Source organism: Helicoverpa armigera, chromosome 2 (genome assembly GCF_030705265.1).
Source record: "Helicoverpa armigera isolate CAAS_96S chromosome 2, ASM3070526v1, whole genome shotgun sequence".
NCBI classification, from domain to species: domain Eukaryota; kingdom Metazoa; phylum Arthropoda; class Insecta; order Lepidoptera; family Noctuidae; genus Helicoverpa; species Helicoverpa armigera.
The window spans coordinates 4,780,796-4,793,627 of NC_087121.1; the positions used below are offsets into that span (position 1 = coordinate 4,780,796).

Sequence of the window (12,832 nt, forward strand, 5' to 3'; positions counted from 1 at the left end):
GTAAATTAAAAATAAATAAATAATTCAGTCAATTGTTTCCCCATAATAAACATAACCAAAATCGGTCACTTACCTTCCTTTCCTTACAAATCGTTCACACCACTATCATAAGGGATACTTCACACGTTGCTCCATTTCCAAAATTCCACTTATTACTATGTTTCGTGTCAAGAACACATTAGACTTCCAAACGCGGTGGACATTTAGTTACATGTCAAAACATTTCGTATGCTAGTGAAAGTGAGAATGGCGTCCAGATTTCAGCGCATGCGTGCTGCTTACAATCACAAGGGGATGTTCGCTATGAAATATGCATGGGCCCTTTTAAACGTTGCGTTTTACCGCACGTGAGAGAGCGATTTAGAAACCCAAGAACAGTAATGTTTTTCCTACGCGAAGTTTAGTACCTAACTGAGGATTCAATTGCTGATAAGATTAGGGTACCTACCTATAAAAAACTTAGTAGCCAATATAAAACAAAAGTGAAGGCTTGACTCTGCTTAGAAAGAGAAATCGGCCTAGGTTTATCTTATTTGTTTCTGATAATATGAAACTTTGAAGATACTTTAATAATGAAAATTAGCCACTAGATCGGTAAAAAAAGTTCCTGTGGAAAGTTTTGGAAAGCAGTAGGTAATATTCGACTACATGAGGTCTACTGCCTCTGTTTACTATGAATAAGTTAACTTTCACGGGTGCTTGTTCTCTAATAGCTCTTTCACACCAGCGGATTTTCTACCATTAGTATAAAAGTGCACAATTAAGCGGCGTAGTCACTAATAGCCAACTTCAGAGCGGCAAAGTGATTTGACGAGAGCGCAGTTGTTATCAAAATTTGAAAATAAATAGTTTAAATGTTAATTAATAAAATATCAAAACATTAACGTAAGCGGAGAGTAAGCGCCTAAAAATCTAGCGTGAGCAAGTAGCAACTACTGCGAAAACAGTTTTAAATGAGGCGCTCGAATTACGAGAACATCACAAGAAGGCGACGGGTTTTTGTATTTAATTTGTTAGGTAAAAGTTATTTTCAATTAATTTTATTGAATCTCAAAATGAATGTAGAAAGAATTCTATTACATTTTATTTCATCGTGCTCGTGTTTTGCCACTTTTGACAAAGGCTTTCTTTTTCCGAGCTTGCAACACATTCATTAGAAACGTCATTAAGACTTTTTGGCGGGAAGTCAAACAAGGCGGCAAAGGAGATTGGGCAAGAATGTATGAAGTTTGGTCCAAATGTCCACCACGAACGAGACCTAAATAATTAAATAGTCCACTTAATTTAGAGTAACTTTTACTAAGAAAGTAAAAAAAAAAACAATGCCAAAAAAAAGTTATAGCCAAAATGTGTTCTTAATTTTCGGTACTTTTTGTATGTTATCATTATTATTTTTTATTTTATTCCACTTCCATTTCTGCATTTTATCTAAAACTAAGATGAGTAAGACACATTTGCATATAAATAGCCCATATTTTTTTGCCCGATGGATGTACGAATCACTAACCATTTGAGGCGCCAGAAGTGCTTGATTATACTCAGCAATTCCTGGATCTAAGAAAGTTCGAAGTAACTGGTGGTGTCTTCTCTATAATAATGAACAATTCTATTTTGTCAGAAGTTACAGAAAGTACGAAAATCGAACATCACGAAAAGTAATTGAAAATATGAAATTGAAAAAATCTATAAAATGGTTTATTTGATTTTGCTATAACTTTTTTCTGGCATTATATTTTTTTTTACTTTCATAACAAAAAATGTTCTATATTTAACGGGCTATCTAGCCATATAGGTCTCGTTCGTGGTGGACATTTGGACCGGAATCGCCCATTGTCCTTTGTTTTATAAGTTTTTGAATTAATAAAAAACTATTGATAAAATACCTTAAAAGTCAGCATAGTAAGTACTTAAAACAACCAAGAATGAGTGTGCATAGTGGCGGTGAAGAACCGCCGCCGGAACCCGGAGAAAAGCGAAGAAGAATACACACTTCAGGCGGGAATGCCGATTCGCATAAGTATAAAATGTTTACGAAGCCTAACTATAAGCGTTTATTCATAGAAAACAATAACACCGAGTTCACAGTCTACGTACAATCCACAGAAGATGAAAAGTTAGGGAACAAGAACCCCATAACACTCACCAACCTGATCACAGATCAGGTGAAAGATGTTATAGGGGTTCATAGAATTAATGCGCATAAAATAGGGATTACATTTCGAAAAGCTGCAGCAGCAAATAATTTCCTGAAAATGGAGGACTTTTTATGGATACATAAGATGAAAGCATTTATCCCATCAAACCTCACTGAAAGAGTTGGTGTGTTGAGGTATGTACCGAAGGACTTATCCAACGAAGAGATTTACAAAAGTATGGTGTGCGACGCCGAAGTCGTATCTATCAAAAGATTTATGAGGAAAGTAGAAGGTAAACTCGTGCCTCTAAACACTATTTCAGTAACTTTCGCCTCTACAACTCTACCACAGTATGCCTATATTAAACTGTTCAGATATGAAGTTAAAACTTATATACCACCATTACTACAATGTTACAAATGCCTAAAATTTAACCACTCAGCAAAAGTCTGCAGAGGTGAACAGCACTGCTCTTCGTGTGCTGGTCGCCACTCCTACCGAGATTGTGATGTCGAAGAAGTTGTATGCATAAACTGTTCAGGTAATCACCTTGCCATTTCTCGAGAATGTCCCATTAAAAAACAAAAAATAGAAGAAAGAAAAGCCAAATACCTTAGACAGCAAATGCAGCAATCATATGCCACTGTTGTGAACACACCCCCTACCTTTACTAATAAGTCATTCCCTTCTTTACCTAAAGTCGCAGATAAACCGAAAGTAAATGACGCCCTGGATATGAACAAAATAGCAAATAATGATATAATTATAAATGCAATTGTAAAATCGTTGGTAGCCTTAGGAAATAAGAGTGACTCTGATGGGCCTCTCACACATAAGAGAATAAAAGAAATATTTTTATCTAATTTAATTTAATTTATGGATAATTACATACATATTTTACAGTACAATATACAGTCTGACAACCAGTCTTACCAAGGGGTATTGGGTTGCCCAGGTAACTGGGTTGAGGAGGTCAGATAGGCAGTCGCTCCTTGTAAAGCCCTGGTACTCAGCTGCATCCGGTTTGACTGGAAGCCGACCCCAACATAGTTGGGAAAAAGGCTAGGCAGATGATACAAAGTTTGCAGAGTAAAAAGAGCCTTTTACAAAATTTACTTATTGAAAAAAATATAGATGTCTGTCTACTTAACGAAACGTGGTTCAAATCTACTTCCATAATTCCCCACTTTCCCTCATATAATTTAATTCACAAAAATTCACAGAATTCCCATAATGGAGTAGCTATTTTGGTAAGTCATCGTTTAAAGTACCAAGTCATTCACACACACTTCTCAGAATCTATACAAAATGTATGTATTACTATGGAAACACAATATGGGTCTATGGCAATACTTTGTGTATATAGTCCACCAAGTATCAGATTCGATTTAGTAAAGTTAAGGGAACTAATCAATAATATACCCAAACCTTGTATTATCATGGGTGATTTTAATGCTCATAACATAGCTTTTGGATGCCAAAGTGATAACAATAGAGGTAGATGTTTGCTTAATATTATTGATGAATTTGACTTATGTATTTTGAATGATGGATCACCGACAACTGTTCCTTATCCCAATAGACAAGCCTCAGCTATAGATCTTGCCCTTGTTAGCTCTTCAATCGCTCATTTATGTAACTGGTATGTTCATGATGACCCTATGGGTAGCTATCATCTTCCAACATTGCTTGACGTTAACATCAAACCATCAGCATATGACGTGTCTCCTCCTGTGGACCAAGAAAAATATATTTACAGTAAAGCAGATTGGTCCAAATATAACAGTTTATCAGAAACTTGTTTCTCTCATATTGATTTAATTAAAGATTCCCCTATCAACTCATATAATAAGTTTGTAGAAACTTTACATGATTTAAAGGATAAAACTATTCCGAAACGAAAATTAGCTTCAAATACAGTTATACGAAAGCCAGTACCATGGTGGAATAAAAAATGTAGTGAAGCTGTAGAAAAATCAAAAGATGCACTAAAATATTATTTTTCTAACCCAAATATAGAAAATTGGATTATGTACAAGAAGTTAGATGCAAATAAAAGAGAATTTTGCAGGAGGAAAGAAATTCTTCTTGGCACAATTTATGCAGTAGCTTTAATAGGTTAACACCAGTGTCTAGAATATGGGGATACATCAAAAGATTTAAAAAAATAGGTACTGATCGAAATCGAAACTTTAATGATGAGTGGGTTCCCAGTTTTTTAAATAACTTAGCAGATTCTACTGAAACAGATGAGAGTAGGCTTGAATATTTGTTTAAAAATGCTACAGATAGCAGTTTAAATATTTTTCTCAAGAACAATTTTACTATGGAGGAATTACAAACATCTTTAAAGTCTAGGAGAGATACTACACCCGGATTGGATGATATACCTTACATTTTAATCAAACAGTTACATTTAAATGCACAGACTACGTTACTTAATATTTATAATAAATTATGGCTTGAATTAACTATACCAGAGCCTTGGAAGACACAATGTGTCATTCCAATTTTAAAACCGAATAAACCTTTAAACAATGCATCTTCTTATAGACCTATTTCTTTATCATCTTGTTTAGGTAAGCTTTTTGAAAATATGTTAAAGACAAGACTAGATTATTTTGTTGAATCACAAAATTTAATCCCTTCTATTCAGTTTGGCTTCAGAAAAGGTAAAAGTTGCTCTGAAAGCTTTGTTTCTTTATTATCAGATATAGGTCAGGTTAAATTAAGTCACTCCAATGCAATTTGTGTATTTTAAGACATAAAAGGGGCTTTTGACAATGTAAATATAGAGGAACTTATTCAAATATCCCATGATATTGGTATCCCAGGTCATATACTTAAATGGCTTTACAACTTTTTGAACAATAGAACTGTGTTTGTAAAATACAACAATAAATTACATGGCCCTAAGACTGTTAATAAGGGCACAATGCAAGGAGCCACTCTGTCTCCTTTACTTTATAATTTATACACCTCTGAAATATTAAAATTTGTAAATGTACCAGATGTTAAAATATTACAATTTGCAGATGACTTACTTTTGTATAGCATACATCAAAATATAGAAATAGCTAAGGTCAAAATAAATACTGCTTTGAATCAATTGTATTACTATTACCACAATAAACTTAAGTTAGAAATAAGTCCTGGAAAAAGTTCAGTTCTAATTGTTAGTAAAAATCGAAACACTAATTTTAATGTGAAAATTTTGTACAACAATGTAGAAATTCCTATTGTTAAACAACATAAATTCCTAGGGATTATTATTGATGATCAATTAAAGTTTGATGATCATATCAAACATATATGCAGCAAAGCACTGAATGGCATAAACATATTGCGCTATTTAGCAGGTAGTTTTTGGGGATCTGACCCCAAAGTTATGAGTATGTTATACAAAAGTATAGTAAGAAGTCATTTTGATTACAGCAGTTTAGCTTATATGAATGCCAGTACCACCTTACTAAGAAAATTGGATGTAATCCAAAATATGGGACTGAGACTTATTTGTGGAGCCATGCGTTCCACACCAATTAACTCATTGGAAGTTGAGACATGTATACCACCCTTGATGTTACGTAGGTTGATGTTGGCTGAGAGATTTTTCTTGAAGATCATTTCATCAAATAGTCATTTACATAAGAAACTGGTAGTAGATCACAGGGTCTCTCAGTCAATTTCATGTAATATTTCTGCTTCTTCCTTGATAGGTGGAAGTCTACCTGGAATTACAACAATATTTTACTATGTAAATAAGAATTCAAAAGATATTGCTGTTCATGATATTTGGCCTATGTATAAAATTCCTTTTCCTAGTTTAATTAACAATTTTACAGTTCATTTAGATGTAGTGCACAATAAATTTGATTTCTCAATGTTTATTGATAATAAACCATATAATTATATTATATACACAGATGGCTCTAAAACAGATCATAATGTAAGAGCAGCATTTTATGATCCACAACTGGACTTTACTAAATGTATAAAATTAAATGCAGCATGTAGCGTTTTCACTGCAGAAAGCTATGCTATTTATTGTGCATTACAACATGCAATTTCTGTAAATAATGTACATACAATTCTCATAGTTTCGGATTCTAAGAGTGTACTATCTGCTTTAAACAATGTAAATATGTCTTTTAAGCTTAATTATATATTATATGAAATTAGAGTTAAGACCAAACAGTTACTGGATAAGTTTATTAATGTAGAGTTCGTATGGGTGCCTTCGCACAGTGGCATAACCGGAAATGAAATTGCTGACGCTGCAACACATTGGGAACATTATGATGACCAGACAGAGCTTGTGAAGGTTCCATTTTCAGATTACCACAGCCACATCAAAGAGATCAACCGTAAATTGTGGAATGACTACTGGACACTAACCCTAGAAAATAAAGGCAAGTGGTATGCAGATATCCAAAAAGAATTACGAAGAAAACCATGGTTTAATAATTGTGAATATATTAATAGAAGATTTATAACAACTATATCTCGCATGCGATTAGGACACTGCTTAACGCCAGCTCACTTGAACAGAATAAATGTATATAACGATAGCCGATGTAAATACTGTGATGCTGAAGTTGCTGATCTGGATCATATTGTTCTGAAATGTGCAAATTTTAATATCCAACGTTTAATTTTAGTAACTGAAATATGTGAATGTGAAGAAATTCAACAAAGTGTTCCCCGCCAAGTTCAGGAACTACTTGCCAACAAGAAGTTTTATAAGACATTGTATAAATATATATGTAACACGGTAGAAAAAATATAAAAAGGTGTTAAGTTAAGAGTATTGTATTGCAAATAAGTAGGTATAAGATTATTTTTTCTTTGTAATTTAGAAATATTTTAAAAATTATCCATGTTTTCGGCTGAAAGACTTGTATCTATGGCCAAGAATAAATTAAAAAAAAAAACGTCATTAACGTCATAATATTTGGTTTCTTCGTGGATATCGCGCAGTCAAAATTATGTAAGAAAAACAAAAATAAAGCGAAATTCCATGTTGTAAACACTGTTTATCTCTAATCTGTATATTATTATGCCTACTGGGCGTGCTGCTCTGTTGTTGCGGCGTCTATCGACGGGTGATAATAGGTTCAAAAGTCTTAACTTGAATCAAAATACTACGAAAGAGCCGCTGGTTGCTAACCAGGTTTGCAATCACAGGGATTTAGGCTTGCCAAAAAGGTATAGTATGATTATTCTTACATTACAATTGATGCACTGACCGGAGGAATCCTTTCAACAACTCCAGAAAATAAATTACTGTTACATGACCTTGTTTTTGTTTACATGCCGTGTTTAAGACTTTTAGAGAGAAGGGAAGGGTACCTTTGTCGCTAGTCATACATAATGTATTGGGGCTTGTCTTTGCCCATACATAGTTAATTAGATTATACAATAATGCCTGTCATCTGGGTTAGTTAAGTGTTTACTGTCACAGGATTTATTTAGTTGTGATAACAAGTACAAGTGTAATCTATTTATATAAATTTTATAAAGTGGAAGAATTTTATTGTTTCAACACGCTATTTTCGGAAACTATAGTTACGAATAGAAAAATATTTCAGTGTTAGGTTTGGCAAAGAATGCTCTAGGCGATTTTTTTGTGAGAACAAGATCCCATGAGACGCGGGTGAAATATCTGGCAGAAGCTAGTTATATATAGAAATAATATTTCTGCTTTACTTAATAAATATGCATTCTAAATTCTACTTATAAATCCAGTTCCAAGATGCTAACGTTGTGTTCAGAAACATTTTTAATTAGTTAAAAAATATACACCATTAACATTTAAATGTAGCTAATGATCAACTTTCTTTTTTATGGTATAGTAACCAAACTTGTTAATCAAACTTAGATTGGTGTTTGAGACAGCATAACCTCATTTAGAGCAAAATTGTTAAAGGTGATTAAAAATATAATCTAAACGTAAGAATAATATTTTTTCAGTCAAGTTTGTACAAACCTTGATTGGCAAACAAGTTTGTTGTCAAAGTCTGTAAGTAAAAAGTTAAAAGTGATACTATTATTATTTAGTACATATTGTGAGTTTGATACACTTTCATAGTAAAACTTTAGAACATTTCTGCATAAAGATCCTGACATGAGATCTATGTAAATATAATAATTTATTTAAACCATTGTTGCAGATTATCAACATTTGGACCTAACAGTATTGCCGTCCCTCAACTTACAAGAAGTTTCAGTGACAATAAGATAATAATGGCAACTTCAAGTACTGAAGCTCCTCCTGTAGAACAACCAAAGCATACCAATCGCTTGATCACTGAAAAGTCTCCTTATTTACTTCAACATGCTCACAATCCTGTGCAGTGGTACCCATGGTGTCAGGAAGCCATTGACAAGGCTAAGAAGGAAAACAAGCTGATCTTCCTATCGGTAGGATATTCTACATGCCATTGGTGCCATGTAATGGAGAAAGAATCATTTGAAAGTGAGGAGACTGCAAAAATAATGAATGAACACTTCATCAACATCAAAGTAGATCGCGAAGAGAGACCTGATATTGACCGTGTTTACATGTTGTTTATTCTGGCGACAAGTGGCGGTGGTGGCTGGCCCATGTCTGTTTTCCTCACGCCCGACTTACGCCCTGTGACTGGCGGAACATATTTTCCTCCTGAGGACCGCTGGGGGAGACCAGGTTTCAAAACGATTTTACTGTCCCTTGCCAAAAAGTGGAAAGAAAATCGCGAACAATTCTTGGAAGCAAGCTTGAATATAATGGAGGCACTGCAAAAAATTTCTTTGGTAGATGCAGACAGTTCCAATTCAGTTCCTGGAGAAGCAACTTGGGAGAAATGTCTTCGCAGATACATGACGATTTATGAACCAGAATTTGGTGGATTCGGAACAGCTCCTAAATTTCCACAGTCTTCCATATTTAACTTTCTCTTCCATTATTACGCTCGTGACAAAAACAATGCAGAAGGTAAAAAATGCTTGGACATGTGTCTGTACACGTTAACCAAGATCGCTAAGGGTGGTATTCATGACCATGTATCTAGTGGGTTTGCTCGATATTCAGTCGATAATGACTGGCACGTCCCTCACTTCGAAAAAATGCTTTATGATCAGGCCCAGTTGACTGTTGCTTACACAGACGCTTATCTTGCCACAAAAGACGAATTTTATGCGGACGTTGTTCGAGATATTATAAAGTATGTGAACAGAGATCTGCGCCACGAATCCGGCGGGTACTACAGTGCCGAGGATGCTGATTCGTACCCAGTGCATGGAGCTGCTCATAAGAAGGAAGGGGCGTTTTGCACTTGGGAATACAAAGAACTCAAGTCCCTTCTACAGGACAAGAAAATTAATTCCGTCTCATATTTAGATGTATTCTGCGATTACTTCAGCGTAGAAGAGAGTGGCAATATTTCGCCTGGGAGCGATCCGCATGGAGAACTTGCCAATCAAAACGTATTGATTATTTACGGTACTAAGGAGGAGACAGCACAGAAGTACGAATTGACAATGGAGCAATTCAATCAAGTTATATCGGAATGTGTGGAGATACTACATAATGTGCGCCAAAAGAGACCTCGTCCTCATTTGGATACTAAAATACTCTGCTCTTGGAACGGTTTGATGATAGCTGGTCTAGCGCAAGCCGGACAAGGGCTGGGGGACAAACAATTTGTGGAAGACGCCATCAAAACTGCCGAGTTTATTCAGAAGTATCTGTATGATGATACGAAGAAAATATTATTGCATTCTTGTTACAGAGCTGAGGATGGATCGATTGCTCAAACGTATGTAGACATAAGTATTAGATTGATATTGCGCAGCGTGATACACATATTTATCATTTCAATTTGGTTACAGGGACGAACCTATTAAGGGCTTCCTAGACGATTACGCGTTCTTGATCAAGGGCCTGCTGGACTTGTACGAGGCTTCTCTGGACTATCGTTGGTTGAAGTGGGCGCGTGACCTGCAACACAAACAGAACGACTTGTTCTGGGACTCTGTTAATGGTGGCTATTATACCTGTTCTGCAGACGATACTAGCGTGGTACTGCGACTGAAAGAAGGTAAATGTTGAAGTATTAACCATAGTATTTTTATATAAAACATTTTGTAATTTTACTGCTACAAGCTTTAGTCCTTAAAAAATGGTTCTAGTCAGAAAAATCCTGAAAAATCCCGTGACTGTCTAAAGGTCTTTTTCTCAATCCTGAACATAAGACTATATTATTTGTCGATGTCGTAGAATAATAGAGAATTTAACCATATAAAATTCCTAAATTAATTTAGAAACTACCTCTTTCAGACCAAGACGGTGCCGAGCCTTCAGGCAACAGCGTATCTTGTCACAACTTACAGCGTCTCGCCGCGTACGCCGACAAGAGCGCGGCGCCGGAGGGTGGTGAGCGAGAACGTGACATGGCTATGAAACTCCTCAAGACTTTCTCTAAGCGGCTGATTGATTCACCCACCTCGCTGCCCGAGATGATGTCCGCTCTCATGTTCTTCAATGATTCTCCTACGCAGGTCTGTTGGTTATTTTATTAATTTGGTTTGGTGGTGTTGGTGAGTTTTGACCGTTGTTTTGTACTGACCATATAAAAAGTACAGGTCTTTTAATATCTTGTAAGATTAGCACTTAAAATACAGGCCACCTAAGCTATGGAAGTGATAAGCAAAAAGAGCTTTTATGAAAGCTGGTAAGTACAACTACAACTAGACTCCGCAGACAGCTTGCAATAGGGCAATATTTTGATCAGAAAAGTTTGGTTGCGGAATTGTGACTCCACGAAAAATTATATTAATGATAAACAAACATTATATTATTTATTGCAGGTGCTGATAGCAGGCGGTTGCTCAGACCCTCGTACATTAGAACTAGTGCGTGTAGTGAGGTCGCGGCTACTGCCCGGCCGAGTGCTGGCTGTGGCCGACCCTGCCGCTGAGTCGCCCGCCGGTATGTCCGACATACGTGAGTTCGTCTCATGATAACACCCCTGCTTAGCTTAGCTAACCTGTTTAGTGTCGTAGAGAATTTCGCTTGAGTATTATATCGCATAGTAAGTTTGAGAGGGAAACGATCTAACTATCTCAATAAGGGCCTCTCCCAATATTCAATATGTATCTGTTGATTAGCTTATTGGAGCTAGAATTTTGACATTATAATTATGGTATATGTCTGATTTAAGTACTGTCAAATCCCTTTATCTAGTAAGCAAAACAATGGACACGATGGAATATTGGCCCTAACCTATCAACTGAGACTGTATCGAAGAAACTGCATTGCCACATAAGGCTTAGACTGAAATCAAGCATCGTGTCCATTGTTTTGCTTTTAGGCTTATACACCTTTAATTATGTTAGTGCCATGCCTTTAATTATGTATACTCAATAGTCATTTGAAGCTTTCTTATAGATAGAGCTATAGAAAATAATGAATGGCAGTGTAGTGGTTACAATCTAAATATTGTTTTCCAGTGCTGAGCCGCATCAGGTCAGTGGGCGACGTGCCGACGGCATACGTGTGCCGGCGCTACGCGTGCTCGCTGCCCGTCACCGACGTCAAGCAGCTCGAGAACTTACTCGACGAGCCTCCCGCCGCGCCCTCTACCAACAACAAATGAACTGCAAAGAAAATCATACTGTTCTGCATAGTATACCCATTCACTATACTACTCGTCAACTATTTCATCACCACATACGCAAAGAAATAGCTTAATAAAAGTTACCAGTTTATAATAGTAGTGATAGGAAAATTTAGTGGCATATTTTCAGCTTGCCTTGTGTACTGAATGGGAATGCTATAAAAACAGGCAAAAATGGACATTGAATAAAATTTTAAGTGGACAGTACTCAGTACAGTGGAATGGTTATAGTTATTGTTACTCTGCTACTTATCAAGTACTCATTAACATTACAAATCCAAGCTTATTAACCTAGTCATCGTGTAACACTTACGGCAGATAACGTCAATTGTTATTATATTAGTTGTTCAACTAATGTTTGTACGAGTCTCATGACATTAGTATTAGGCGTTTAGTAGATAATCGTTCATTACTAACAGTATATTACTACGTAGTATGATGTAGTGTATTTTTTAGGAATTAAAAGTATGTGAAGTTTAAAGTCTCAATGGAAGTTATGACGAAAGAAATCTCTTAAGAGAGATCTGAAATGTTTAGTCTGATGTATGTGATAGTGTAATTTTGTCTGAAACTTGATACGTTTTATAGGCAGCAAAATCATTAGCAGCACTAAAATAGATTTTAGAAGCTACGTTATAAAAAAAAATACTTGGATATTTGTGCAGTTACACAGTAACTTAATATTGTTAATTATACGATTGGTAATTTATTCGTTGTTATACTTATTTATTGGAAAAATTGTATAGTCGTCGCTGGAAGTAAAATCTTTTGTTGAAGTTGTGATATTTTTATGTAATAAATAATGTTATGAATACTCTTCTTGTTATTTAAAAAATCCAATGGAAATTCTATTGAGATCTATGCATTACGAAACGAAAAATCCGATGAAAACGTTAGGGTGCATCTTCACAAGGTGCAAGTAACCCAAGCAAGTCAAGATGTGCACGTGACAAGAGCTCGCGGGTGGGTACCTATTTTGCTTTGGTACATGCGCGAGTCACTGGTCCCGCAGGTTTTAAAATGTATGTAACCTGCGCATGT

At 35.7% G+C, this 12,832-nt stretch overlaps 3 protein-coding genes across 5 annotated transcripts in view; 2 read left to right on the top strand and 1 right to left on the bottom strand.

The window, feature by feature from the left end:
- Nucleotides 1-267, bottom strand: part of LOC110376738 (rhomboid-related protein 3) — an 80,788-nt gene extending 80,521 nt beyond the window's left edge. Inside the window, exon 1 of the mRNA XM_021335319.3 lies at nt 74-267. The gene's annotated coding sequence lies outside the window, so the exon portion shown is untranslated. The remainder of the gene's footprint in view (nt 1-73) is intronic.
- A 1,655-nt stretch (nt 268-1,922) lies between these two features.
- On the top strand, nt 1,923-7,056 carry LOC135118711 (uncharacterized). The gene is made up of 2 exons (XM_064041370.1): nt 1,923-2,427; nt 6,059-7,056. Exons 1-2 carry the CDS (start codon nt 1,923-1,925, stop codon nt 6,919-6,921), a joined length of 1,368 nt encoding a protein of 455 aa, XP_063897440.1. The 3' UTR covers nt 6,922-7,056.
- A 13-nt stretch (nt 7,057-7,069) lies between these two features.
- Nucleotides 7,070-12,603, top strand: LOC110376580 (spermatogenesis-associated protein 20). Of its 3 annotated transcripts, none has more exons than XM_021335106.3 (6): nt 7,070-7,340; nt 8,306-9,931; nt 10,005-10,213; nt 10,453-10,673; nt 10,983-11,118; nt 11,625-12,603. In XM_021335106.3, exons 1-6 carry the CDS (start codon nt 7,192-7,194, stop codon nt 11,768-11,770), a joined length of 2,487 nt encoding a protein of 828 aa, XP_021190781.3. In that variant the 5' UTR covers nt 7,070-7,191; the 3' UTR covers nt 11,771-12,603. The 3 variants fall into 3 exon arrangements, with proteins under 3 accessions (XP_021190781.3, XP_021190790.3, XP_063894219.1); XM_021335115.3 differs by having other exon boundaries at nt 10,983-11,103; XM_064038149.1 differs by lacking the exon at nt 7,070-7,340 and adding an exon at nt 8,041-8,154.
- The last annotated feature ends 229 nt before the right edge of the window (nt 12,604-12,832 follow it).